Source organism: Heloderma suspectum, chromosome 1, assembly GCF_057233095.1.
Source record: "Heloderma suspectum isolate Gila_16-S chromosome 1, 16-S_ref, whole genome shotgun sequence".
Taxonomy (NCBI): domain Eukaryota; kingdom Metazoa; phylum Chordata; class Lepidosauria; order Squamata; family Helodermatidae; genus Heloderma; species Heloderma suspectum.
In genome coordinates this window covers 3,463,700-3,491,563 of record NC_139458.1, presented here as the reverse complement: position 1 = coordinate 3,491,563, position 27,864 = coordinate 3,463,700, and the positions used below count along the sequence as shown (strand labels likewise).

Genomic DNA, 27,864 nt, shown 5'->3' with positions numbered 1-27,864 from the left:
CATGGCCGAATGGGGACTCGAACCTGGATCTCCCAACTCCCAGTCCAACGTTCTAGCCACTACACCACACTGGCTCTCTCTCTCTTTTTCTTTTTTAAATAGCAAAAGAGTGGGCAACTCTTTTCATATTTGCAAGCTGCCTTGAATGCCATAGGTACAAATATATTTCTGTGGGATATAAACGTAAATAAATAGAAGCAGTACACCTGCCCAGAACATCTTTGAGATGTGACAGGTTAGAAATCAAAATACATTAAATTCATTTATGGTATCTGACATAAGAAGACCCCCAAAAACAAAAAGCTTGTTCCACAGCACAGTCAGCTCTAAGGGAAGAGTGCGAACTCTCCAATATTACACAGCCACCAGGCCCCCTCAAAAACACAAAGAAGAAAGAGCACAGAGGAACCCAGGGTCATTTAACTACTTTCCATGTCACACATTCTGACAATTAATGTTTTCTAAAAAAAAAATAAAAAATAAAAGGACATTAAAACTAGCATCACAATGTTTACTGATCTGGGGGTATAATAACCTCTAACTGTTTAGAGTCAAGGGTGTCTTAGAACTCGCCCCCCTGTGCTACTCCCCTTAAGGCACTGCCTACTAACCCAAAAATGGTAGTTCCAAGAATGCATGTTTGCAACTGCATTTCCTCATCTAGACTCAAACCCACATTTCTATAATCTCCTTTTCAATACTTGCTCCTTTAAGCATTAGCAACTGGACATGCTCCAGGGGATAATATAACCAAGCTATTTTAGAATGTAAGTCAGAAAATTCTACAGTGCCAGGACTCCAAGTCCACTTCAGCTTGTTTGCCATCTTGTTTTCAAATGTCTTTGATGACTGGACAGCTACAGGAAACCAGTAGGCATAAATAATGAATTCCTGTTAGAGAAGCCTGGCGTATCCATTTTAACATACACAAAGTGGCCCCTTTGATGGATCTGGGTTGCCAAGAACATGTTACAACAGTGTTTCAGCTTCCTCTAATTTTTCAGGCACAATTCAAGGAGCAAACAAACAGAACAAAACTGTAAAAGCTCTTAATGCCTTGGGCCTGATGTACTTCTGAGGCTATGTCCGTCCTTTCGCCACCACAGCACTGCCCCCCACCAACAAAAACTTTATGGTAATGACTGACAGAACCCATGTCAAATCTGGCTCCCACAGCCACTAACTCTCCCCTCCATAAATTCCACACTTCCTGAAACAGTTCAGTGAACAGTACAAGAGTTAAAAGAGTACAAGAGAAGAGATGCACAATTCCCCAAGCTATATTGGGGGGGGGGGGGATATTGGTTACATCTGCTGGCAGGCTATTCTGGGCGGGTGCTGCCCCATTTCAGCACAGTAAGCTAGGTAACACCTAGGACACACAACCTGATGAGAGTGACCTTCCTCTGCATGGCAATTTACAACAGCCAGGACACACAAACAACAATCTGTGGTTGTTTCAAGGCTTTGAACTTTCTCTCTCTAGAAACCTGAGAAAGCCTATTGTCTAGAGATATTACAAGACTTTTCTATTTAAGCCAGCCTTCAGAGGTAAATGATTAACAGTTAGTTTAACTGAAAGTTTGAATATCCCTGTATTTTAAATCCTTGTTTTTGTCATGTAATTCTGGTAAATCCCTGCAGTTTTCAGGATTACAGCAGGGTTAGAAATATGAAGAAGATCAGACTGATATACTGAAGTAGTAGCCATCAGAAAAATACTGCTAGAGAGAAAGGAAGATTGAACTACTCACTTCTTGCTCTACATACTGCAGGAGATAGACCCAGCCTGTGAAATCTTGTGGGTTGGTTTCAACTACCTTCCAGAATTTTTCAAACTCAGGGGGGAATGAAGGCTCAGGATCAGCAGCCTTTACAGTTTCAGAGTCTGGCATTTCACTGTCCTGGGTAGTCTCTTCCTGAGTGTTGGCATCAGGAGAGTTGTCAGGGGACTGTTCCATCTCTGTGACACTCATGATCTCAGTGCTGAAGTCAGCCGGCTGCTCACTCTTGGCTTCAGCGTCCTTGCCCATGCTTTCGTTTTTCAAGGTGCTGTTGTCATCCTTATGATCTGGACTCTGCATAGCGACTGACACTCCTCTTATTCCGTTAGAAAATAGCCTGTTAAAGTAGGAGATGAACACCATCATCATCATCTCTTGGAGATAGAATTCCCAAAATAAAGGCACCTGACACCACTCACCTCCAACATCCCAACCATGGAGAGGAGGATAAAAACCTGAGGAACCAAGGCTGAGGGAAAGGGACTTGCCCCAAGTCACCCTGAGCATCCAAGACTGAAACTGGGATAACAAGCCAAAGTATCAGAGCCAAAATCACCTGATTGTCTTTCAACTAACCTATTCTTGTTAACGGCTGGGTAAAATACTAATTAAAAAGTAAACAGTTGTCGGGTTCTCTCTGCTGGCATCAAGGCCAAAGCTGAGGACCAAAAGCAAACCCTTGGTTTAACAGAATTAGTTCGATATAGGAACTGTTCTTTCTTTTAAAGGGTGTATCTGAGCTTCTCAGATAAATCTGAAGCTTTGGAGGAGGAAAAAAGACTGACCAAGCAAGCACACATCAAAATGGACTGCACAAGTATCCAAAGATGAAGGGAACCAATTCTTCTCCCGGGAAGGTGTGTGCAAACTACCACGAGAAACAAAGCAGTTCTTAGCAAGACGGCTCTAGCTAAAGGTCTGAAATAGTTCAATGTTCACATCTTAAATTGCAGCTCTCACAACTAAGTGTGGGGGGGAATGCCACTGCAGCCTCAACTCTGGCCTAAAACAACTTACTAGAAAGTAAAAGAAAATTATTCGAATTTTGCTTTGGATCCTAAAGACATGCCTACATCTTTGTAGCTTTGCATAAGACCCATCCTCTGTATTATCAGAACTTTTTAAAATTTTAATTTATTATTACAATTATATCCCACCCTTTTTCCCTCTTGCAAGAAACCCAAGGTGGCTTATATGGTCCAACTACTCTCCATTTTATCCTCACAACAGCCCTGTGCAGTAGGCCATCCTATCCATCCATCATTCATACATATCAATAGCTCTGACTGTATTGGCCATATGGCATTTCCCTTTACACTCACCCATATCACAGAGGAGTGGCAGTCCTCCAAGAAAACAAAGCTTTTGTTTGGAAACTTGTTAGCCACTCTCTTGTGCTGATTAAAACTGGAGCATAGCAATTCAGTAACACACCCACCCAAGCAGTCTGCCAATATAAAGATCAAAATTAACTGGTAGAAACACTTTCAAAGAACCTTACTGGCACTACAGCTATCAGGAAAGCAAAGAGCATAATAAAGTTCCCTAGCTATGGAGGAGGCAGATATTTCCACCCAAAGCTCAGAAGATGAATGATTCTGATTAACACCCGAAAAGAGAGATTCATCTCTCCTTCTACTCTGAATTGTTCATCTTCCTTCCAAGCAAAGCCACGCACCCAAATCTGTGTAGCTTTTCTCAGCTGTCAGCTTCATTACTATGCCCACGGCACCCAAGCACCCATAAACACTCTGAAGCACACACGGATCGCAAACTCTACTCTCAAAGATCAGCCAAGAGTGAGGAAAGAGTTCCACCCAGCTCCTGAATAATGTACAATTAAGCAACAGGAACAATTGCTTCTAGCCAGTCCATCTCCTGCAGGCTCCATCAGCAAGGCAACTTAACATGCTCCCAGAATTCTCACCTCAGCAGATTCCAAGAGCTGCTTGAGACACAACTTTTTGGACTGAACTTGCCTCCCATTCCCAGAGAGACCCTCCCATTCCCTATACGTTCAAGGAACCTGCATACACCTAAACCCCAGATCTTCATCACCACAGCAGCTTTTATAGCAACCTGAAGCACAAAAGAAAGGCAGCCCTACCTTCGCAAATCAACTTCCCCAGCCAGCAATTAGAGAGTTGCAAAACCCTGATCCTATTCCATTCCATCCCATCCCTGAGGGTCATGCATCACCTCCATGAAGATCCCTAACTTTGGGGGCCAAAGGCTTGAGGGAAGTGTTGTCTACACACTTTAATCAAGCTGGGAGAACTGTGTCAGACCTTGATGTGGGTATTCTCCCACACAACTTCTGAGCAAGACAGTACCAATTAACAACCTGTAATCAAGGTGCTAGCTAGATGATGACCAATCAGTGCAGCCCTATAATTGGGACGATAAAATCATCTCGGCTCCCAGCATCTCCCCATGGGAAACATATCCTAACCAATGCTTTCAGAACAAAAAGCAAAACCTTCATTGCACAATTCTAGACTAGGATGGGTGGGTGAGTGATGAAAAATCTGTCAAGTTTGAACCACAGTACAAATGAGGCAAGCTGAACCCCATTCATTAGAACGGAGACAATGGAAAAGTGTTCAGCTTTCACAATGTTCTTGTCCTGAAGAGATGTGAAAGCTTGTCACTTAAGCCAGAGGCCAAAAGAAGGTCTGTGCCATGGGTGGGCAGTAGATGGGCTCTGAATCTCAACTATCATTCCTCCAAGAACAGAAGAAACCATTTCTAGCATTTGCAGTTCTAGAAGATGTGATGGCAAGAGGCATGGCTCCCAAGTTCATTATAATTTTCAGACATCATAGTATTTAATATCATGTATCAGACATTAAGATGTAGCTCAAGTTTTTCACCTCTGCAGGTAAGTACTGCAGCATTATATACAATATTATATTATATCCAATTGTAATCTGATGCTCCCATGTTCATTAAACACAATCCTCCATGATCAAAACATTACCTACCTTAAGGTTGCAACCCTATGCTCACTTACCTGGGGGTAAGCCCTACTGAATATAGTGGGACTTTTCAGTATACATACAGATTGAGCTGCATACTTATCTAATATTTGGCAGAAGATAAACCATCAAGGGATTAAAAATCCAAACTAGGAAAGAAAAATATTTTTTGTGAAATACATTAAGCAAACTCACTTTTTTAAAAAAATGATTGCAAAATTTGGAAGTCTTACAGAATCTGGAAGTGCATTTTGTCAGGAATGGGTCAGAAGATGATGGGGTTGGAAAAGTCCTAGGCACCTGGTCATCCAGATCATGTGGGGAGAACAACAGACTCATGGATCCATCACTCTACCAGGGCTAAAAAAATATTTCAGAAGTATTAGGTGCTAACTTAATACTTCTGAAATATTTTATAGCCCTGGGAGAACGATGGATCCATGGGACTGATATTTCTTCCACGTGAAACAATATGCCTTGAAACATTCACTCCATGACATAAACCCATTGCCAGTACAGAGCAAAGATATTCAAAGGGGAGGAGGACGTGTCCCAGAAATCCATTCATAATTTGTGCCCTGCCTCCTCCATAATGCTCACGGTGACTCACAAAAATATAAAGCACTAGAATAAAATGTCAGAATATTTAAAACAAACAGTAAAAACCCGAAGAGCAGCAATAACCAGTATTTGAAATCAAGAAAGACTTATTGGAATTAAAACAAAACTTTCCATCTCTTCCCAAAAACTTTAAGGAACTATTAACTATGTTCATATCTTCACAGAGAGCTCATTCCACTGCAAGTACAACAAGAGCAAGCCCATACTCCTACTTACAAGAGTCAAAACACCTTGGGAAACTGGTCTTTGATTAAAAGCGCTCTTAAAAGTGCAATACAAAACCAATACAATTAAAAATACCAAATATGTCTTCGGGTTCCTTCATTGCTTATCTCTTTTGGCTTTTTTCACTTTTCAAAAAAGCAAAACACTTTTGTTTTGTAAAGTGCTAAATCCAGAAAGGCTATGTTGCAATCTCATCCAGCCTACCCTTTCTGCAGAAAACAGAGTTTTATCAAAGCAGGTTCTGGCTTCTACCTGGGTAGTTCTCTTGGAATGGCACATTACTGGAGGCCTATGCAGGCACTCTCCTGCACACACATAGGGCTAAAACACACCCATATCCTGGCTGCCATTGAGATCATCACATATTGAGTGAGAAAATCTGAAATGGGCTTTGTAAGCACATTCCTATCATGGGAGCTTTATAAGCATGTTCAGCTGAAGGCAACTTAAAAAACCCTCTTCAGATCTTTGAGTTTAACATGCAAGACAACTAGGGGCACAGGAATATTTGGGCCATGCACCCTTGCCCCATTCCCACTTTAGGCATAGATCTGTGCAGGCACCTGGCATAAGGCTTAGGAGACATCAAAGCAAACAGTCCTGATTTGCCTGGAAAGATTTGTACAGCAGAAGCAAAACAGAAGACAGCCACAAGAAACCTGAAAAAGTCAAAAGTTCCAGATCTATACTATCAGAGTAGAACACGACACTCCTGCAGCAGCTTGTCAGGAGGAGAAAAAGAAAGAACCACCATGTTGGATCAGACCAAAAGCTTATCTAGTCCAGCACCCTGTTTCCCACAGTGGCCAATCAGATGCCTCTGGGAAGCACTCAAGCAGGACATGGGCGCAATAGCAGCTTTCCACTTATGTTCTCCAGCAAATGGTATTCAGAAACATGGAGACATGCTGCCTCTGATATGGAAGGTCATATAGCCATTATGACTAGTAGCCGCTGACAGCCTTATCCTCCATGAAAGAAAACATGGCTTAGGGTGCAAATCTATGGAAATAGTTGAATTTGGAGGCGGACGACTATCCAATGCAGGGCGGCTGGAGTTAGGAGGCGATCCTCACCTCTATGCTCCTGCCGCCCTGCATTTTCAGCTAGACAGGCGATTTTGCCTGTTTAGCTGGGAAGCTTCGGAGTAGGAGGGAGGGAGGCCACACGGTGCGTAGGAAGCGGCGTAAACAACTTCCACAGTCTCCTCCCCCAGGACTGCTCCCTTCTCGCTGTCTCCATGCTCCACTCCTGAGTGCGGAGATGTAGCTAGCGCAGAGAGTACTGCACCGGCTATGAGGGGGCAGGAGAGGGGAGAGTGATTTCTGGGAACCGAGATCGGAGCCCTGGCTCCGACCTAGTTCCCAGAAACCGAAAAATCCTATGGCCCTCTAGACAGTGTCTGGTGACCATAGGATCGCTCCTTCCATTGCTATCTTTAGGCTCATTTCAAGGCTTAGGCAAAGAAGCTGGAATGAATGCACTTAGCAGGAGATCAAAAGTTACATGTTATTATACGCAGTAACTGAAAACTTGACAATGTATAGCAAAGCAATGAAGTCTATTACATACGCTTACGAAGTTGATGGGGCTTTCCTGTGCTGAGCGGTTGCTGTCTACAGCTTCACTAAATGAGGTCAGAACATCACTAGGAACAGGGCCTTCACTACAGTGGACCCAAGGCTATGGAATACCCTCCAGATTTAGGGTAGAAATTGTTCTTCTCTTGGCACATCCCAAAAAGGCTGTGCAAATTTTTTGAGTCTGGATGATTCAGGTCCCATCTTAACTGGAGATTGTATCTTACTCAGTGGTTATTAATAATAATTTTATTGCTGTATTGTGTTTTATAATGTTTTATTTGTGTGCAGCAAAAGCGGCATGTTAAATGTTTAAAAAATATACGTGTTTGTTCTAGGCAGGACTGTGAGTCACAGCAAGTCTTGAGTGCCCCTTTTTGGTAATAAGGTGGTGTTCAACTAAAATAAATAAGGGCATACTCCTATGCGTATTTAGACAAAGAAAAGGCCTACAACTCCAAGCATGCCCCAGCCATCACTGCTAGCTGGGGCATGCTGGGAGTTGTAGGCCTTTTTTCTGTCTAAACATGCAAAGGATAGTACCCTAAGGGTGCAATCCTATGGAGGTTAGACAGTGGCTAGATGGCAATAGGATTGGCTGGTTCCTGGAGAACCACCTCCCAGCCCCCCTTGTAGGCAGCTTGGATCCTCTGTGCTTCACACTCGTAAGAGCAGTGCAGAGCGGGGGGAGGAAGGGTGCATTCCCCCATGTGTCGTCCGGCCTCCTGACCCCACTCTCCAAAATCCCGCAGCTAGACAGCTGAAATTGGTTTTCTGGGAACCACCCAGAGAGCTCTGGCTATTGGGCGGTATAGAAATGAAATAATAAATAAATAAATCAGCCATCTAGCCAGGAATGAAGGGCAGCTGGAGTGCGGAAGAGAGGATCTCCTCCACGTTCCTCCTGCCGTGCACTGGCGGTTGCCTCTGAGTTCAGAGGTGGCCTTCTATCCACATAGGATTGCTCCCTTAATAAATAAGGGAACTCAGGTGAACTCAGTGGCATGGAGCACTTTTTATCAGCTTAGGCTGGTATACCAACTACGCCCTACAGAGATAGCCTAGCTACAGTTATCTGTACTTTGGTAACTTCTCGTCTGGATTACCACAATGCGTCACATGTGGGGCTGCCTTTGAAAACAGTCCAGAAACTTCAAGTGGTCCAGAATAGGGCACCAAGGTTGTTAACAGGGACTGGCCAACGAACTCATATTACGTTGGTATTTTTCCAGCTGCACTGGCTGCCAGTCCATTTTGGGGCCAATTCAAAGTGCTGGTATTAACATTCACAAAGCCCTTAACGGCTTGGGGTCTGGTAATCTGAAGGATCGCCTCCTCCCATATGTGCCTGCCTGGACCTTAAGATCCTCCTCAGCGGTCCTTCTCCATGAGCCCCTGCCAAAGGAAGTGAGGCGAGTGGCCACTAGGAGGGCGGCCTTTTCTGCTGTGGCACCCCGGTTGTGGAATGAGGTCCCTAGTGAGGTTCGCCAGGCACCTACGCTGTATTCCTTCCAGCACCAGGTGAAGACTTTTTACTCTCCCAGGCATTTTAGTATTTTAGCTTTCTAGTCTTTTTGCTTTGTTGTTTTAAATCTGTATTTTAAATTTCTGCATTGCTGCTAGGTTTTATTCTGGTTTTATTCTGGTTGTATTGTTATACTGTGGTTTTCATGATTTTATATTTTTGTATTGTTTTACTGTGTACTTTTTGGTTTTAATTTTTGTGAACCACCCAGAGAGCTTCAGCTATTGGGCAGTATAGAAATAAAATAAATAAATAAATGTCCCCACTATTCAGATTTAAGAGGCTTCCTGGCCACAAACCCAAAGGACTTAGTAAGGATACTTCCGATACTGGCCACACCTGCAGATGATGCTAAATCATGGTTTAGCACTACATGCACATGCTGAAACAAGCTAGAGGAAGACAGGCTTGCACGCTCCCCTCTCTTCTCTTGTGGCCAGGAGAAGGCCTTTGGCATTGCTTACTTTCAGTTTCCCTGAATCTTAACTGCTTATTGAATTTAAGCTGGAAATAAAGGTTTATAACAAAATCTGGTCAGGTTTTTTTTTAAAAAAAAAAAACCAGTTTCAGAACCTGGTTTCTGAAGCTGGCTTGTTAAGTTAACAAAAGTTTTTCTATAAACCATGATCCTCAATGCAATGACAAACCAAGACTGGGGGGAAATTAAAGTAAACACTGCCAGAGTCATTCTCCTGGCAATGCAGGAGGAGTAGAGGGCAGGAGGGAGTGTCCAGCTCGGGCATGACATATAGCATTAAACTATGGTTTAGTGTTACATGCAAACTTGGGCCATTGGTCCCAGCTGAGCAAGGCATAAAGCAAGGTCCCAGGGCATAGTCTGAAGGCACATGAGGAAGCTACCCTGCTGAAGCTAAGCAGATTTGGGTTTGGTCAGTGCTTGGAGGGGAAACCACCTGGGCACCACATGTAGCCACCTTGAGTTCCATGATGGAGGAAAGATGAGATATAAATGTAATAAATTAAAAATTAATTAATTAATTAAATTAAACCAGCTGAGTCTACAAGGCCCACTGTATAACATACCTTCACAACAGTAGCACTTGTGTTAAGTGTGGCTACATGCATGCAGTGCTACTTCCTACCAGCACACTTGGCAACTACAGAAACAAGGAACATGCGCAAACACACAAAATTAATCATGATGCACTGTGGCACAGCAGAAGAAACAGAAAGGGAGGTGGAATTGCACTATATGTTAAAAATACGTATCTCTGCACAGATATACAGCAGGATGAGCTTGGTAGCCCCATCGAGAGCATCTGGGTTAAAATAAATGCAGCAAAGAATACAAAGAACATGGTGGTTGGAGTCTACTAAAAGCCACCCAATCAAGGAGAAGATGAGGATGAAATTTTTGAAAAGCAAATTGCCAGTGTTCATGATGTAGTAGCAATAGGGGACTTCAATTTCCCCAGTATTTGTTGGGAGACAAATTCTGCACAACATGGCCCCTCCAGGGAATTCCTGACTTGTGTTACTGATAACTTCCTCCTAAAGAAAGTGGAGGAAGGAACTAAAGGATCAGCTGTCCTTGATTTGATCCTAACCAACAGAGATGACTTAATGGATAAAGTAGCAGTTACGGGAACTCTGGGGGAAGTGTTCATATCATACTTGAGTTCTTGGTTCTAAAGGAAGCAAAAGACGAGTGTAGCAAAACGCGTACCCTGGACAATTTTAATAAACTCAGAATAATAAGTAAGGTCCCATGGCAAGCGACTAACGAGAAAAGGAGTCCAAGATGGGTGGGAGTTTTGAAAAAAGGAAATTCTAAAGGCACAATCAGAAACAATTCCAACAAGAAGAAAAGGCAGAAAACAACAAGAATACCGGCAGGTAGCACAGAATCACAGGGATGGCATCAGAAAGGCTAAAGCTGAGAATGAGCTGAGATTAGCGAGGGATGCTAAAAGCAACAAAAAGGCTTTCTTCAGATACATGCATGGTAAAAGTAAGAGGAAAGAAATGGTTGTTCAACTATTCAATAAGGATGGCAAAATGCTAACAGATGACAAAGAAAAGGCAGAAATGCTCAATTCCTACTTTGGCTCAGTCTTCTCCCAAAAGAGGGTCTATGACGCCCTTGCAAAGGCGAAGTACAGGCTGAAGGGGCAGGATTGCAGCTTGAGACTGATAGGCATATGGTTAAGGAACACCTAATTACTTTGAACAAGTTCAAATCTCAAATCCCCAACTTTTATTAATTACTTGGAGGAGAAGGTGCAGGGAATGCTTATCACATTTGCAGATGACACAAAATTGGGCAGGATAGATAATACCCTGGAAGACAAAAACAAAATTCAAAGTAATCTTGATAGACTGGAACGCTGGGCAGAAAACAACAGATTGAAATTTAATAAGGATAAATGCCAAGTTCTGCAACTAGGAAAAAGAAACTAAAGGCACAGTTACAAGATGGGGGATACGTGGCTCAACCACACTACAAGCGAGAAGGGTCTTGGAATTGTAGTAGATCACAAGCTGAAGATGAGCCAACAATGTGATGTGGCTGCAAAAAAGGCAAATGCTCTTTTGGGCTGCATTCATAGAAGCATAGCTTCCAAATCCCGGGAAGTACTAGTTCCCCTCTACTCAGCACTGGTTAGGCCTCATCTGGAGTACTGTGTCCAGTTCTGGGCACCACACTTTAAGAAGGATGCAGACAAACTGGAGAGGGTTCAGAGGAGGGCAGCACAGATGATCAGGGGACTGGAAACAAAGCCCTATGAAGAGAGACTGAAAGAACTGGGCATGTTTAGCCTTGAGAAGAGAAGACTGAGGGGAGACATGATAGCACTCTTCAAGTACTTGAAAGGTTGTCACAGAGGGGAAGGCCAGGATCTCTTCTCGATCATCCCAGAGGGCAGGACACGGAATCATGGGCTCAAGTTACAGGAAGCCAGATTCTGGCTGAACATCAGGAAAAACTTCCTGACTGTGAGAGCAATACGACAATGGAACCAATTCCCTAGGGAGGTAGTGAGCTCTCCCACAGTGGAGGCCTTCAAGACAAGGCTGGACAGCCACGTGTCAGGGATGCTCTGACTTGGATTCCTGCACTGAGCGGGGGGTTGGACTCGATGGCCTTGTAGGCCCCTTCCAACCCCACTATTCTATGATTCTAAGATTATAACAGGTGCAGGCAAGGCAAAAAGATTCTTCAGCACATCTGAATCACGTTTTTTTAATACTTCCATCCTACCAGGTGGCCTTCATGTGCCTGTAGGCCTGCCTTCGCCTCCTGGGCCACATCTGCCCGTCCCCAGTGCTCTTGGCAATTCCGCACCACTCCCAGCTCCTATACCGCTGTCTTTCTCCCCAAACCTCCTTTGAGATCTTTTTGTGAACCGCCCAGTGAGCGTCAGTTACTGGGCAGTATATAAATAAATTATTCTTATAGTTATGTATATCCCACCTTCTCCGCAATACCGAGGCTTGGTACTGAGAATAAATAAATACATCCTTCCTCCCTTCCATGCCGGCTGTTCAATATTCTTTTCCGAAGGGCAGGCGCGGCGCAGCTGTCGTGCCCGCGCGCGCTTGGCTCCGGGGCGGGTTATTCCTCCGCGCACCGGGCCAACGGCGAGCGCGCGCGCAGGGGCCGCAGCCCGCGCCAAGGCCCCGGCCGCAGCGCCTGCAGGGGAGCGCCGCGTTGCCTCGGCTGCAGGCGGCGGCGGGGATCAGGGGCGCCCACGCCGGCGGGCGCCGCTCCCGGCAGCCCTCTAAAGGAAGGGCCGCGCCAGGCCGCGCCAGGCCGGGCCGCCCGCCCGCCCCGGGCCAGCCGCCGCCCGCCCGCCCCGGGCCCGCCGCCCCCTGCCCGCCCCGGGCCCGCCGCCCCCTGCCCGCGCTCCGCCGAGCCAGGGGGCGAGCGGAGGCCGCCGGAGCCCGGGGCTCCGCTCCAGCCGCCGCCGCCCCGTCCCCGGCGGACCCCCCACAGGCCCCGCCGTACCTGGCGCGCGCTCTGCCATGGGGCCGTCCGCCCGCCGCCCGCTGCCCGAGCGAGGGAGCGCACTGCGCAGGCGCGCCAGGCCCGGCCGCCCTGCCGCGTCCGACCTGACCTGCGCCGGCGGCGGGAAGACGGACGCGCATGCGCGGAGGCGGCGGGGCGCGTCGAGCGCCCAGCGGCGCATGCGCCCCGAGGCCTTCCTCCGCTCCCCCTTGCCGCGCCGCGACGTGGCCCCGCCGCAGGCGGCGCCGTCCTCGCCCTCCGGGGGCGCGCGCGAGCCCGGCGGCCCGCCCGGGGTCGGCAGTGCGCCTCGAGCCCCGCCGCCCCCGAGCCCCGCGGCGATCGGCGCGGCCTGCGGGCTCTGCTCGGCCCCGGCAGCAGGGCCGCCCGTGCCTCGGTCGCCGCTCCGCTACCGTAGGCGGATAGATGCAGTCCGGGGAAAGGGCCGCGGCTCCGAGACGGGGCCCTCCTGACGCGCGCAAGGCCCGGGTCGTCCCCGCCACCCGGCCAGGGCTGGGAAAGGCCCTCATCCGAGCCCCGCAGGCCGCTGCCGGTCCAGGCAGACCTGGAGGCGTCCCCGCCCGGCCCGGCCCGGCCCCACGCGCGCCTTTCGGGAGCCGCTGCTTGCTCCTGCCCTGCGCAAGTTTGGACCAGTGCTCCAGCTTCTGAGCGTTCCGCCACCCCACACGCACAAGCCAAAGGGCCCAGGTGCCAGAGCAGAAGACGCCAAGGACACCCGCCGAGGGACACCGTGCTTCTATACAATGGCTAGCAGCCTCCAAGCCATGATTGGAGAGTTGGGTGCCTGGTTTTAAAGGAGAACTTGGATATAGTGGGCACTACAGAAGCCTGCCCCTTCACGGGTCACTGCCTTGTTGTGGCGAAGGGGCTCGCGTGACTCAGTGAAGCCAAAAGCTATGCCTTGCATTTGTTGTTGTTCCGTTGTTCAGTCGTGTCCGACTCTTCGTGACCCCACGGACAACGGCACGCCAGGCCTTCCTGTCCTGCGCTCCCTCCCGGAGCGTGCTCAAGTCCATATTCATTGCATCGGTGATGCTATCTAGCCATCTCATCCTCTGCCGTCCCCTTCTCCTTTTGCCTTCAGTCTTTCCCAGCATCAGGGTCTTTTCCTGGGAGTTTTCTCTTCGCATTAGGTGGCCAAAATATTGGAGCTTCAGCTTCAGGATCTGTCCTTCCAATGAGCATGCCTTGCATAGAGATGTACACAACTCACCTTTTCGCAGAATCTTTCACAGTGGGGGGGAAGGCACTCCATTTCTCCCCACGAAATCCTCGATAGGGGAAGGCGATCCGATTCTCTCGCCCAGAATCCTGCCCGGCCAGCTCCACGGAGCAGCCGGCCAGGGCCGTCCACAACCAGATTTCCAGCCGCAGATGAGCTGCTGCAGACGCAAATGGCATCTGCCATTTGCGTCCAGCCATGCTGCGGTGATTTACATAGTGGTGATTTACATAGTACAGGCTGTAAGTATTTACATAGCCTATCATAGCTAGGTTAAAAAAAAACGCATATGCAAATGGCGGCAGCTATGGCCACCGCCATTTGCGTTCCTTATTTTTGGCCGTCTTAGTCTACGTAAATATTTACGTAAGCTAAAACGGCGAATCAAAAAGGGACACAAATAGCGCCCACTATACTATTTACGTTCCCCTTTGTTTTCGCCGTAATAGTCTACGTAAATATTTACGTAGACTAAGACGGCCAAAAATAAGGAACGCAAATGGCGGCAGGTGTAGCCGCCGCCATTTGCATACGCAGTTTTGTTTTCGTTTTTTTTTTGTCCAGAGCCCTCCACAGCCAGAAAGCCAGCTGCGGACAGCTCTGGCCTGGGCTGGGCCTGGCCAACTACTCCACGGAGCCACCACGGAGCACAGCCAGCCGTCGAGGATTCTGGGGGGGAGGAACGGATCACCTCCCCCCCCGTCCCCCGTCAAGGATTCCGGGGGGAGGGACGGAACGCCTCCCCCCCCACACACCATAAACATAATCCACAGAAAGGTAAGTGACTTTCGTACATCCCTACCAATATACTATTAGGGAAGAGCAGAGGAAATTTCAAAGTAGTGCCAGAAAGAGTGAAGTGGCTGGGCCAAAGCCGAAAGGACACTCAGCTGTGGATGTGTCTGGTGGTGGAAAAGGTCCGATGCTGTAAAGAATATTATTTAGGAACTTGGAATGTAAGATCAATGAATCAAGGTAAGCTGGAGGTGGTCAAACATGAGATGGCAAGATTGAACATCGACATCTTGGGAATCAGCGAACTAAAATGGACAGGCATGGGCAAATTTAATTCAGGTGACCATCATATCTACTACTGTGGGCAAGAATCCCTTAGAAGAAATGGAGTAGCACTCATAGTCAACAAAAGGGTGAGAAAAGCGGTACTGGGGTACAATCTCAAAAACGACAGAATGATCTCAGTACGAATCCAAGGCAAACCACTCAACATCACAGTAATTCAAGTCTATGCCCCAACCACTGAGGCTGAAGAAGCTGAGGTTGATCAGTTCTATGAAGACCTACAACACCTTCTAGAACTAACACCAAAAAAAGATGTCTTCTTCATCATAGGGGATTGGAATGCTAAAGTAGGAAGTCAAGAAATCACCGGGATAACAGGCAGGCATGACCTTGGTGTACAAAATGAAGCAGGACAAAGGCTAAGAGTTTCACCAAGAGAACACGCTGATCATAGCAAATGCTCTTTTCCAACAGCACAAGAGGCGACTCTACACATGGACATCACCAGATGGGCAATATCGAAATCAGATTGATTATGTCCTTTGCAGCCAAAGATGGAGAAGCTCTATACAGTCAGTAAAAACAAGACCTGGAGCTCAGATCATGAGCTTCTTGTTGCAAAATTTCAGCTTAAATTGAATGTAGGGAAAACCTCTAAACCATTCAGGTATGACCTAAATCATATCCTTTATGAATATACAGTGGAGATGACGAATAGATTTCAGGGATTAGACCTGGTAGAGTGCCTGAGGAACTATGGACGGAGGTCCGTAACATTGTTCAGGAGGCAGCAACTCAATCCATCCCAAAGAAAAAGAAATGTAAGAAAGCCAAGTGGCTGTCTGAGGAGGCTTTACAAGTAGCTGAGGAAAGAAGGGAAGCGAGAAGCAAGGGAGAAAGGGGAAGATATATCCAACTGAATGCAGAGTTCCAGAGAATAGCAAGGAGAGACAAGAAGGCCTTCTTAAATGAACAATGCAAAGAAATCGAGGAAAACAACAGAATGGGAAAGACTAGAGATCTCTTCAAGAAAATCGGAGGTCTCAAGGGAACGTTTTGTGCAAAGACGGGCATGATAAAGGACAATGAAGGCAGGGACCTAACAGAAGCAGAGGAGATTAAGAAGAGGTGGAAAGAATACACAGAAGAACTATACAGGAAAGATCTGAATGTCCCTGATAGCCATGAGAGTGCGGTCACTGAACTTGAGCCGGACATCCTCGAGAGTGAAGTCAAGTGGGCCTTAGGAAGCATTACTAACAACAAAGCTAGCGGAGATGACAGTATTCCAGCTGAGCTATTTAAGATGCTAAAATTTGACGTTGTTAAAGTGCTGCACTCAATATGCCAACACATTTGGAATACTCAACAATGGCCACAAGACTGGGAAAGGTCAGTTTACATTCCAATTCCAAAGAAGGGCTATGCCAAAGAGTGTTCAAACTACCGTACAATTGCACTCATTTCACATGCCAGCAAGGTGATGCTCAAAATCCTACAAGCTAGGCTTCAGCAGTATGCGAACCGAGAACTACCGGAAGTACAAGCTGGGTTTCAAAGAGGCAGAGGAACTAGAGATCAAATTGCCAACATTCGCTGGATTTATTTATTTATTTATTCATTTCATTTCTATACCGCCCAATAGCCGAAGCTCTCTGGGCGGTTCACAAAAATTAAATCCAAGCAACACATAATAAAACAATTTAAAATATACAGAACGTTAAAACCACAATATAACAATACAACCACAATAAAACCTAGCAGCAGTGCAGGAGTTTAAAAGACAGATTTAAAACAGCAAAGATAAAAATTTAGAAAGCTAAAATGCCTGGGAAAATAAAAAGGTCTTTACCTGGCGCCGAAAGGAATACAATGTATGCGCCAGGCGAACCTCACTAGGGAGCTCATTCCAGAGCCGGGGTGCCACAGCAGAAAAAGCCCTCCTCCTAGTAGCCACCCGCCTCACTTCCTTTGGCAGGGGCTCATGAAGAAGGGCCACTGATGATGATCTTAAGGTCCGGGCAGGCACATATGGGAGGAGGCGATCCTTCAGGTAACCTGGCCCCAAGCCGTTAAGGGCTTTGAATGTTAACACCAGCACTTTGAATCGGGCCCGGAAATGGACTGGCAGCCAGTGCAGCTGGAAAAGTACTGGCGTAATATGAGCTCGCACGCCAGTCCCTGTTAACAATCTTGCTGCCCTATTTTGGACCAGCTGAAGTTTCCAGACCGTTTTCAAAGGCAGCCCCACGTATAACGCGTTGTAGTAATCCAGATGAGAAGTTCTCAGAGCATGGACAACTACCTAGGCTCTCTCTGTCCAGATAAGGGCGTAGTTGGTATACCAGCCTAAGCTGATAAAAAGTGCTCTGTGCCACTGAGTTCACCTGTGCCTCAAGTGACAGTTCTGGGTCCAAGAGCACCCCCAAACTATGAACCTGATCCTTTAGGGGGAGTGCAACCCCCTCCAGAACAGGTTGAATATCACCTAGCCGGGCAGACGAACCACCCACTAACAGTACCTCCATCTTGTCTGGATTGAGTTTCAGTTTATTAGCCCTTATCCAGTCCATTACCGTGCCCAGGCACTGATTCCAAACAGTCACTGCCTCACCTGGTTTTGATGTAAAAGAGAGGTAGAGCTGGGTGTCATCCGCATATTGATGGCACCTCAGCCCACACCTCCGGATAACCTCCCTCAGCGGTTTCATGTAGATGTTAAACAGCATGGGGGATAAAATAGAGCCCTGTGGAACCCCATGGCACAATTGCCATGGCGCAGAGCAATAATCCCCCAGCACCACCTTCTGGAATCGGCCATCCAAGTAGGAGCAAAACCATTGTAGTGCAGTGCCTCCTACTCCCAACCCAGACAACCTATCCAGAAGGATACCATGGTCGATGGTATCGAAAGCCGCTGAGAGGTCCAGGAGAATCAACAGGGTCGCACTCCCCCTGTCCATCTCCCGGCAGAGGTCATCCCACAGGGCGACCAAGGCAGTTTCCATTCCAAAACCAGGCCTGAACCCCGATTGAAATGCATCTAGATAATCCTTTTCATTCAAGAGTGCCTGGAGCTGTCCTACAACCACCTGCTCAAGCACCTTGCCCAGGAAGGGGATGTTGGCCACTGGCCTATAATTGTTAACATCCTCTGGGTCCAGGTTAGGCTTTTTCAGGAGTGGCCTGATTACTGCCTCTTTTAAAACGGCAGGCACCACTCCCTCTCTCAAGGAGGAATTTACAACCTCCTGGACCCAGCCAGACAACCCCTCCTTGTTTCATTTAATAAGCCATGAAGGGCAAGGGTCAAGCACACAAGTGGTTGATCAGACTTGGCCAAGCACCTTGTCCGCATCCTCAGGCCTCAGTAACTGAAACTCATCCAATAAAACTGGACCAGACGGTGCTCTGAACGCCTCTACCAATGGAACTGCATTAATGGTGGTGTCCAATTCATGACGAATCTGAGCGACTTTATCCTCAAAGTGCCGTGCAAACTCGTCACAGCGTGCTACCGAGGGTTCCACCGTCTCTCTCCCTGGCCCAGAATGTAACAGGCCGCGAACCACTCGGAAAAGCTCCGCTGGACGACACTGAGAAGATGAATGCTGGTGGAAAAGAACTGTCTCTCTGCCACCCTCACCGCCACAGAGTAGGCTCGATAGTGGGCTCTTACCTGTGTTCGGTCAGACTCAGCACGAGTTTTCCGCCACCTGCGTTCTAGCCGTCTCCCCTCTTGCTTCATTGCCCTCAGCTCAGGTGTATACCAAGGAGCTGGCCGGGCTCTGCTCAGAGGGAGAGGGCACTTGGGCGCGATCGTGTCAACCGCCCGAGTCATCTCTGCATTCCACAGAGCAACCTGGGCTTCGACAGGAGCACCAGCCATACCAGCAGGAAAATCCCCCAGAGCCCTCTGGAATCCATCGGAATCCATTAATCTCCGGGGGCGGACCATTTTAATAGGTCCCCCACCCTTGCAGAGGGGAAAGGCCGCCAGGAGTCTAAACCTCAGCAGGAAGTGATCTGATCATGACAAAGGGACAGATGTTAATTCCTCCACTTTCAGATCACCATCCTCCTGCCCAGTCGAGAAAACCAGATCAAGCGTGTGTCCTTTTGTATGCGTGGGGCCGATGACATGTTGGGACAGCCCCATGGATGTCATGGCGGCCATGAAGTCCTGAGCCGCCCCGGATACAGCAGCCTTGGCATGGAAGTTGAGATCCCCCAGGACCATCATCCTAGGGGTCCTCAACACCAAGTCCGAGACCACCTCTGTCAGCTCAGGCAGGGAGTCTGATGGGCAGTAGGGTGGGCGGTACACCAACAGAATCCCCAATCTGTCCCGGGTACCCAACACAAGGTACAGACACTCAAGATCTGCACTCGAATGAGCAGGAAGCCTGGAGAGGGAGATTGAATTCCTATAGACCACGGCAACCCCCCCTCCCCAACCCTCAAGTCGGTGTTGGTGCTGCACCGAGTACCCAGGAGGGCACAGCTGGGAGAGAGTGACCCCTCCCAGTTCCCCCACCCAGGTCTCAGTAATACATGCCAGGTCAGCCCCCTAATCCACAATCAAATCATGGATGAGGGAGGTCTTATTTTGGGCCGACCTGGCATTCAGCAGCAGCACCACCAGACCCGAGGGCAGACTGGTAAGGCTGCCAGGAACCATCAGGTTGGGGGAAGAACCAGAAGAGGGGACAGCTGTAAGGTGTCTAGCCCCTCTTCTCCTCAGCTGGCCTGTTAATCCCCCAACACCATACCTCCCCCTGCCCGTGATCACAGTTATGGTGGCACCTCTCTGACTCCCTGAGTTGCCCAATAGTCCTCCCAGGCACATATTAAAATGTTAAGATATAAATAGCACAACAGTTTAAAAGAATATAAAAGAGATAAAACAGAACAGCAGCTAAGAAGGAGCAGATAAAGTCCACGTTTGCCCCTTTCCCCTTGTCTTTAAAGCTGCTGCCCTCTGCTGCCGCTATTTGCTGCTGGTATTGTGGCTGCTGGTGTCTCTGGAGAAGCAGGTGGGTAGGTCTTCAGGTCCTACGCGACTCCAAGTGCGGCGCTAAGTGCGCACTTAGTGTCGCACTTGGCGCAACGCCGAGGCCCTGCCTCTGGCAGCCCCGCCTTAAGTACCTGTGGGCGGGGGCAGAAGCAGGATCAGGATCACACGGTGCAGCTGCTGGCTGGTCCTCCTTTCCCAGGCTCCTTCCCTGGGAAGGAGGGATCATGGAGAAAGCAAGAGAATTCCAGAAAAACGTCTATTTCTGCTTCATTGACTATGCTAAAGCCTTTGATTGTGTGGATCACAACAAACTCTGGCAAATTCTGAAAGAGATGGGAGTACCAGACCACCTTACCTGTCTCCTGAGAAACCTGTACGAGGGTCAAGAAGCAATAGTAAGAACCAGACATGGAACAACCAATTGGTTCCAAATTGGGAAAGGAGTACATCACGAGAAATGCTGGGTTGGATGAATCACAGGTCGGAAATAAGATTGCTGGGAGAATTATCAACAACCTCAGATACGCAGACGATACCACCCTAATGGCAGAAAGCGAAGAGGATCTAAAGAGCCTCTTGTTGAGGGTGAAAGTGGAGTGTGCAAAAGCTGGTTTGAAACTCAGCATTAAGAAAACTAAGATCATGGCATCTGGCCTCATCACTTCCTGGCATATAGAAGGGGAAGAAATGGAAGCAGTGACAGATTTTATTTTCTTGGGCTCCAAGATCACTGCAGACGGTGACTGTAGCCATGAAATTAAAAGACGCTTGCTCCTTGGGAGGAAAGCTGCGGCAAACCTAGACAGCATAGTAAGAAGCAGAGACATCACCTTGCCGACCAAGGTTTATATAATCAAAGCTATGGTTTTCCCAGTAGCAACGTATGGCTGTGAGAGCTGGACTATAAGGAAGGCTGAGTGCCGAAGAATTGATGCTTTCGAACTGTGGTGCTGGAGAAGACTCTTACAAGTCCCCTGGACTGCAAGGAGGTCCAGTCAGTCAATCCTAAAGGAAATCAACGCTGAGTGCTTCTTGGAAGGACAGATACTGAAGCTGAAGCTCAAATATTTTGGCCGCCTAATGCGAAGAGAAAACTCCCTGGAAAAGACCCTGATGCTGAGAAAGATTGAAGGCAAAAGGAGAAGGGGACGGCAGAGGATGAGATGGCTAGATAGCATCACCGATGCAATGAATATGGACTCTGGGAGAGAGCGCAGGACAGGAAGGCCTGGTGTGCTCTGGTCCATGGGGTCACGAAGAGTCGGACACGACTGAACGACCGAACAACAACAACACAGAAGCCTGGTGGAATGGAGAGAACCAGTGGGATATGGTCATCTCCGGATTCAGATTGTATAGGTGGGACAGGGAAGGGCATACTGGGGGAGATGTTGCTCTGTACGTCAAAGAGGGCATAGTGTTGAGCAGACTAGAAAACCTGAAAGGGGCAGACACTTCCACAGAAGCGCTGTGGGTGACAATACCAGGCTCCAAAACTAATTTACTGCTAGGAATGTGGTATCGTCCCCCAGACCAGAATGTTCAGGGTGATCTTGAGATGGAAAATGAGGAAGTGTTGTAATATTGGGGGGGGGGGGTGTATTTTATTCCTGTAAGCTGCCTTGGGAGGGCTTCTGCACTGGAAGGCAGACAAGAAATATTTTAAATTAAATACCCCCACATTGACTGGATAAAAGCATGTTCCAGGCATGACAAAGACGGTAAATTTCTTGATACCCTACGCGACTGTGCCCTAGAACAGTTGGTCATGGAACCGACCAGAGGGGAGGAGACCTTGGATTTAATCCTAAGTGGTGTCGCCCAGGACCTAGTATGAGATGTAAATGTTGTTCAACAAATTGGAAACAGCAACTACAGAGCTATCAGATGTAATATATATTTAAGTGGAAAATCGCCAAGGAAGTCCAACATAGTCAACATAGAGAAACCTCTCTAAAATGGGGGAACTGGTAAAAAGGAACTTGAAAGGGGGAGTCAAAAGAGTTAAAACCCTTCAATATGCTTGGAGGTTATTCAAAGTCACAATAATAGAAGCTCAGCTAAAATGTATTCCACAGATTAGGAAAGGTAGCACCAAATCCAAGAGGTCACCGGCATGGTTAACGAGCAGTGTCAAGGAAGCTATTAGAGGAAAGAAGGCTTCCTTCAGAAAATGGAAGTCTTGCCCAAGTGAGGAAAACAAAAGCAAGCACAAGCTTGCACAAAGGAGATGCAAGCAGACAATAAGAGATGCAAAAAAGTATTTTGAAGAGCGCATTGCTAACATCAAGGCCAACAATAAAGAATTCTTTGAACATATCAGAAGCAGAAAGCCACCTAGAGAGGCAGTTGGACCACTGGATGACAATGGAGTTCAATGAGTACTGAAAGAGGATAAGGAGATTACAGGAAAGCTGAATGAATTCTTCTCATCCATCTTCACTGCAGAAAATACAGGACAGATACCAGTGCCTGAATTAATGTTTTCAGGAAGGAAGTCTGAGGAACTGAGGCAAATAATGGTGACAAGAGATGAAGTACTCAACGTTACTGACAAATTGAAAGCTAACAAGTCACCAGGCCCAGATGGTATCCATCCAGGAGGGTGCTCTTGCATCATGTCCTGCTTGTGAGTTCCTGGTCGACAGCTGGTTGGCCACTGTATGAACAGAATGTGGGACTGGATGGATCTTTGGTCTGATCCAGCATGGCTCTTATGTTCTTATCCTAGAGTTCTTAAAAGAACTCAAATATGAATTTGCTGATCTTCTCAAAATATGCAACATGTCCCCAAGATCAGCTTCTGTACCAGAAGACTGGAGGATTGGCAAAAATTGCCACTGTAATGCCAATTTTTAACAAGGGATCCAAGAGAGATCCTATAAATTACAAGCCAGTTAGCTTAATGTCTGCTCCAGGTAAGTTGGTTGAACGCATCATTAAAGATAAGATTAGTAAGCATATAGAAGGGAAAGCCCTGCTGAAAAAGAGTCAACACAGCTTCTGCAAAGGTAAGTCCTGTTTACTAACCTTTTAGGGGGCAGTCCTATGGGGATCAGCAGTCACCTCCAAACATGGGGGTGACCACCCATCCGCTGCAGGACGGGTGGTGAGGAGTGCATCTCCTCTGCTATTCCACTGCCCTGCTTTTGCAGCTAGATAGCTGATTTTGGCTGTCTAGTCGTGGGACCTCGGAGCGTGGGGTGGGGAGGCCGGACGACACACAGGAAGTATCATACCAGCACTTCTGACCTCCCCACCCCAGCCTGCCCCCAGGAATGCCCTGTTTCCCCTGCTCTGCACTGCTCTTCCGAGCGTGGAGCACAGGGCTGATCACACTGCCTAGGAGGAGGGGGTGGAGGTCGGTTCTCTGGGAACCAACCAATCCTATGGCCATCTAGCCGCTACCTAGCAGCCATAGGATTGCACCCTTAGAGTTCTTTGAGAGCATCAATAAACATGTAGACGGGTGATCCAGTAGACATTGTTTACTTGAAGTTCCAAAAGGCTTTTGACAAAGTCGCTTCCCGAAGACAGCTGGCCAAACTTAGCAGGCATGGAATCAGAGGACAGGTCCTCTTACAGATCAGTAACTGCTTAAAGAACAGAAAGTAGGAATAAATGGTAAATTCTCCCTATGGAGGGATGTAAACAGTGGGTTCCCACAGGGACCAATGCATTTCAGTTTATTCATAAATGATCTTGAATTAGGAGTGAGCAGTGAAGTGGCCAAGTTTACTTACAACACCAAATTATTTAGGGTGGTTAAAACAAAAAAAAAATTGTGAGGGGCTCCAAAATGATCTCTCCAAACTCAGAAAATGGGCATATAAATGGCAAATGCTGTTCAATGCAAGCAAGTGTAAAGTGATGCACGTTGGGGCCAAAGATCCCAACTTCAAGTATAGCCTGATGGGATCTGAGCTAGCGGTGACCAACCAGAAAAGAGATCTTGGGGTTGTGTGGTAGCTCGATGAAAATGTCAACCCAGTGTGCAGCCGTTGTAAAAAAGGCAAACTCCATGTTAGGCGTAATTACAAAAGGAATTGAAAATAAAACTGCCAACATCGTATTGCCCTTATACAAATCTACGGTATGACCACACTTAGAATACTGTGTACAGGTCTGGTCACAGCACCTAAATATTGTAGGGCTGGAAAACGTGCAGAAAAGAGCAACTAAAGGAAGGGGCTGGAACAACTCCCCTATGAGGAAAGGTTACAACAGCTGGTATTATTTAGCTTGGAGAAAAGGCGAGCAAGGGGGACATGATGGAGGTGTACAAAATTATGCATGGTGTGGAGAAAGTGGATAGGGAGACATTTTTCTCCCTCTCTCAAAAGACTAGAACCCGGGGTCATCCCATGAAGCTGAATGGTGGGAGATTCAGGATAGATAAAAGCAAATCCTTCTTCACACAGCACATAATTAAACTATGGAATTCACTAGTACAAGATGTGGTGATGGCCACCAATTTGGATGGCTTTAAAAGAGGGTTAGACAAATTCCTGGAGGAGAAGGCTATCAGTGGCTACTAGTCCTGACTGCTATATATGGTACCTCCAGTATCAATGGCAGTATGCCTATGTGCACTAGTTGCTGGGGAACTTAGGCAGAAGGGTGATATTGCACTCATGTCCTGCTTGTGGGTTTTCCAGGGGCAGCTGGTTGGCCACTGTATGAGCAGACTGCTGGACTAGATGGACCCTTGGTCTGATCCAGCATGGCTTTTCTTATGTTCTAAGTGGTGTCTTTTCAATGCTACAAATCAATGAACTTGTTATGCTAAAAAATCCAGAGTAAGTGTCAAGTCAAGCAAAAGCAGGAGAGAGAAATTTAAAAAGCATATTTTACAGAAATAAATCCATTTATTTTTATAACATTTGTTCAAATGAATACAGTACTTGTAGATGTCAAATTTTGAGAGCAGAAGAACTGGCACTATATCGCTGAGGATTGCACAGCAGGGCAGAAAAGTTAACACCGTTATAAATTTCAGACAGACATAAAATTCAGTAATATTTTCAACACTAAAATATGGAAGCTATATTCAACACGTGTCATTTGTTTTAAGACATGTTGTTCAGAATCTGTAAAAGTTATTCATTTTCTATAAATTTTGGTCAACATGCTTCATTATAACCTGTTAAAAGTTTTACAACAGTGTGCAGTTAATTATGCCCAACCGTCAAGCAGATGTAATACATCAACAGCAGCAAAAGCAAGCTAACACTGCACAATCATGAGTGGGACTGATTTTAAAAATACATTTTTTTCCACAAACTTCACACAGAACCCTGTTCTTCATATATGTCTCTCAAAGATTTTTTTTCCTCTTAAGGCTACATGAGAAGACATGTTATAACATGATTTCATGATTAAAACTATTCCTATTTCAAAATGTCATCTTTGTTAGTACACGCAGGGCACTGTGCCACAGAGTCAAAAGAAGAGTGCAAATGAGCAGAGTTGACTTTGCTTTCATAGACAGCCAATTGCAGTTCTACAGAATCTTGGAACAGCACCAGGGCGGAGAGAGAGAGTTCACAAGTGTCATACTGATTTTGGTTTCAGCCTAGGGCTTACACTGGAAAAACAAAGTCCTTGATGGTTGGTCATTAAAGCAGTCACCCCAAGTTCGCTTCTGATAAAAAGCGCAGGCACAGTGAAGTAACGCAGCTTGAGAATGATCCACACAACCCCATATAAAACAGTTTGCTGTCAGTCATTCAGTAACCTGCAACAACCGTAGCATCATTACACATGTCTTTTTCAGGTAGCTTGGTCAAGGAATTCCTCCAGAGTTGTTCTGATGTGTGGGGGCTGGGATGCAGCTTGGATCAACAGGTTCTGCCCCATCTGTGCAAAAAGTGCTTTTGACAACTTAGCGGTGGCTGTCCGAATATTTCCACCAGCTCCAGGCAAGGAGCCGCTGTTTGTCATGTTACCCAAGAGGTGCCACAACACAACCAGGACCTTCTGCTCCACAGCATGAGGCTTCCGGGGATACAGCTCAACAATGAGCTCTGGATTCAGGAAAAGAACAGAAGGGAGGAACTTGGTTAGTTGCCATACCCAACGTACACCTTCCCAGTAACTGTCCCGTCACGCTGAAAGTGAGCAGAAACACTATCCTAGAAAGACCTTCCTGTACACCACGTCCAGAGAACTAGGGCACATGCAGAGGCAGTCCTGGCGGCTACCATATAGTTGTGGACCCACGTCTTGGACGCACAAGCCAAAGCATCTTCTAAAAATACTGTAAATACTGGGATGCTAAATTTAGTAAAGCTCAGAGCACAATCGTACGGGATGCTGCTGCTGCCGCCGCTGGGCCTGCTGCCGCCGCCGCTGCCACCACCACCAGGCCTTCCTTGTGGACTTCTGCCTGGCAGACCGCCAGTCCCTGCAGGACCAGGCCCCCAGGTACCGAGCCAGCTGTGCTGCTCCACCTGCCCCTCCCTGGAGGGGCTACATAAGCTGGCTGGCTGAGGTGGCCTGGGAGAGCCAGGGCCTGCAGGAGAAGCCACCACCACCGGGGAAGAGGCGTGCTTGCTGCCGCTGGGCCTGCTGCCGCCGTCGCCGCTACCACCGCCACCAGGCCTTCCCTGTGGACTCCTGCCTGCCATTTTTAAGGGGATTTTAATTGTTTTGTTTGTTTGTTTTATTTTGTGGGGGGGGATTTTGTTGTGTTTTTAGGGGTGGGTAGCCTGCCTGATAGGCGGGAGCGAGGGGGCATGTGTCCACCTGATGGAGGCAGTGGGGGGAGTGTTGGGGGCCAGAAGATACCGAGGCTGGGCGGCAGGCGCTGGCGGAGCGCTAGGGGCAGGCCATGCCAGGTAAGGGGAACAAGGGAGAGATGTGTAGTATCTGTCCCCTGCTCCGGGCCTGTCCAGAGCCAAAGGATGGCTGGGGGAGGCATGACCCCATCTTCTGGCCTTCGTTTGCTGCTCTGCAATGCCAGGTCTGTTACCCAGAAAACCTCCCTCATCCATGACATGATCCTGGATGAGGGTGCAGACCTGGCATGTATTACGGAGACCTGGCTGGCCGAGGCTGCTGCTCCAACCCTTGCAGCCATGTGTCCAGCTGGATTTTCGTATGCACAGCAGCCGAGGGCTGGGGATCGGGGAGGGGGAGTGGCTGTTATCTACCGAGAGTCCTTGGTCTTCACTAGACCCCCTCTCCGGGAGACCAAGGTTGCTGAGTGCGTGTACTGGAGGTTGGGCCCGAAGGGCAGTCTGGGGATTCTGCTCGTGTACCGTCCACCCCGCTGCACGACTGACTCCCTGGCCGAGGTGCTTGAGGTGGTCTCTGATGTGCGTGTACAGTCCCCTAACTTACTGGTGTTGGGGGACTTCAACGTACATTCGGAGGCCATCCTCACAGGAGCACCTCGGGACTTCATGGAGACCATGGCCTCCTGGGAGCTGCACCATATTCTAACTGGGCCCACCCATGTAGCCGGTCATGCACTAGACCTTGTGTTTGTTTCTGGAGAAGCGGGGAGTGATCTGGAAGTCGGGGGTATATCCACCACCCCCTTGTCATGGTCAGATCACTATCTGGTGACGTTGGACTTCTCGGTTCCACAACCCCTCCGCAGGGGTGGAGGACCCATTAAAATGGTCCACCCCAGGCGTCTTATGGATCCAAATGGATTCCTGAACGCGCTTGGGGATTCTCTGGGGCATGCCAACGGCCACTCGGTCGAGACCCTGGTGGGTGGCTGGAATGCCGCAATTACCGGGGCATTAGATCGGGTGGCTCCGAAACGCCCTCCCCCTGAACAGGGCTCGGACTGCACCATGGTTCAATCCGCGGTTACGAGCTCTGAAACAGGAGGTGAGACGGCTAGAGCGCCGGTGGCGGAAGTCTCGCTCCAAAGACGATCAGACACGGGC

General features: G+C 47.8%; 2 protein-coding genes across 5 annotated transcripts in view; both read right to left on the bottom strand.

Annotated features, from left to right (window-relative positions):
* Window positions 1–12,734, bottom strand: part of PRPF39 (pre-mRNA processing factor 39) — a 39,203-nt gene extending 26,469 nt beyond the window's left edge. The window contains exons 1-2 of one of the 2 annotated variants that reach the window (XM_084833562.1): window positions 12,684–12,734; window positions 1,755–2,121 (exon numbers count right to left, since the gene is read on the bottom strand). In XM_084833562.1, coding sequence (XP_084689688.1) covers window positions 1,755–2,084 — 330 coding nt within the window. In that variant the 5' untranslated portion in view covers window positions 2,085–2,121; window positions 12,684–12,734. Of the gene's footprint in view, window positions 1–1,754; window positions 2,122–12,149; window positions 12,514–12,683 lie in introns of those variants that run through there. The other variant, XM_084833569.1, reaches the window with a different exon arrangement.
* A 12,064-nt stretch (window positions 12,735–24,798) lies between these two features.
* TOGARAM1 (TOG array regulator of axonemal microtubules 1) overlaps window positions 24,799–27,864 on the bottom strand; it is a 51,787-nt gene continuing 48,721 nt past the window's right edge. For 2 of the 3 annotated variants that reach the window (XM_084833513.1, XM_084833528.1), the window contains one exon: window positions 24,799–25,986. In XM_084833513.1, the coding sequence (XP_084689639.1) occupies window positions 25,733–25,986 (254 nt within the window). In that variant the 3' untranslated portion in view covers window positions 24,799–25,732. The remainder of the gene's footprint in view (window positions 25,987–27,864) is intronic. The other variant, XR_014787633.1, reaches the window with a different exon arrangement.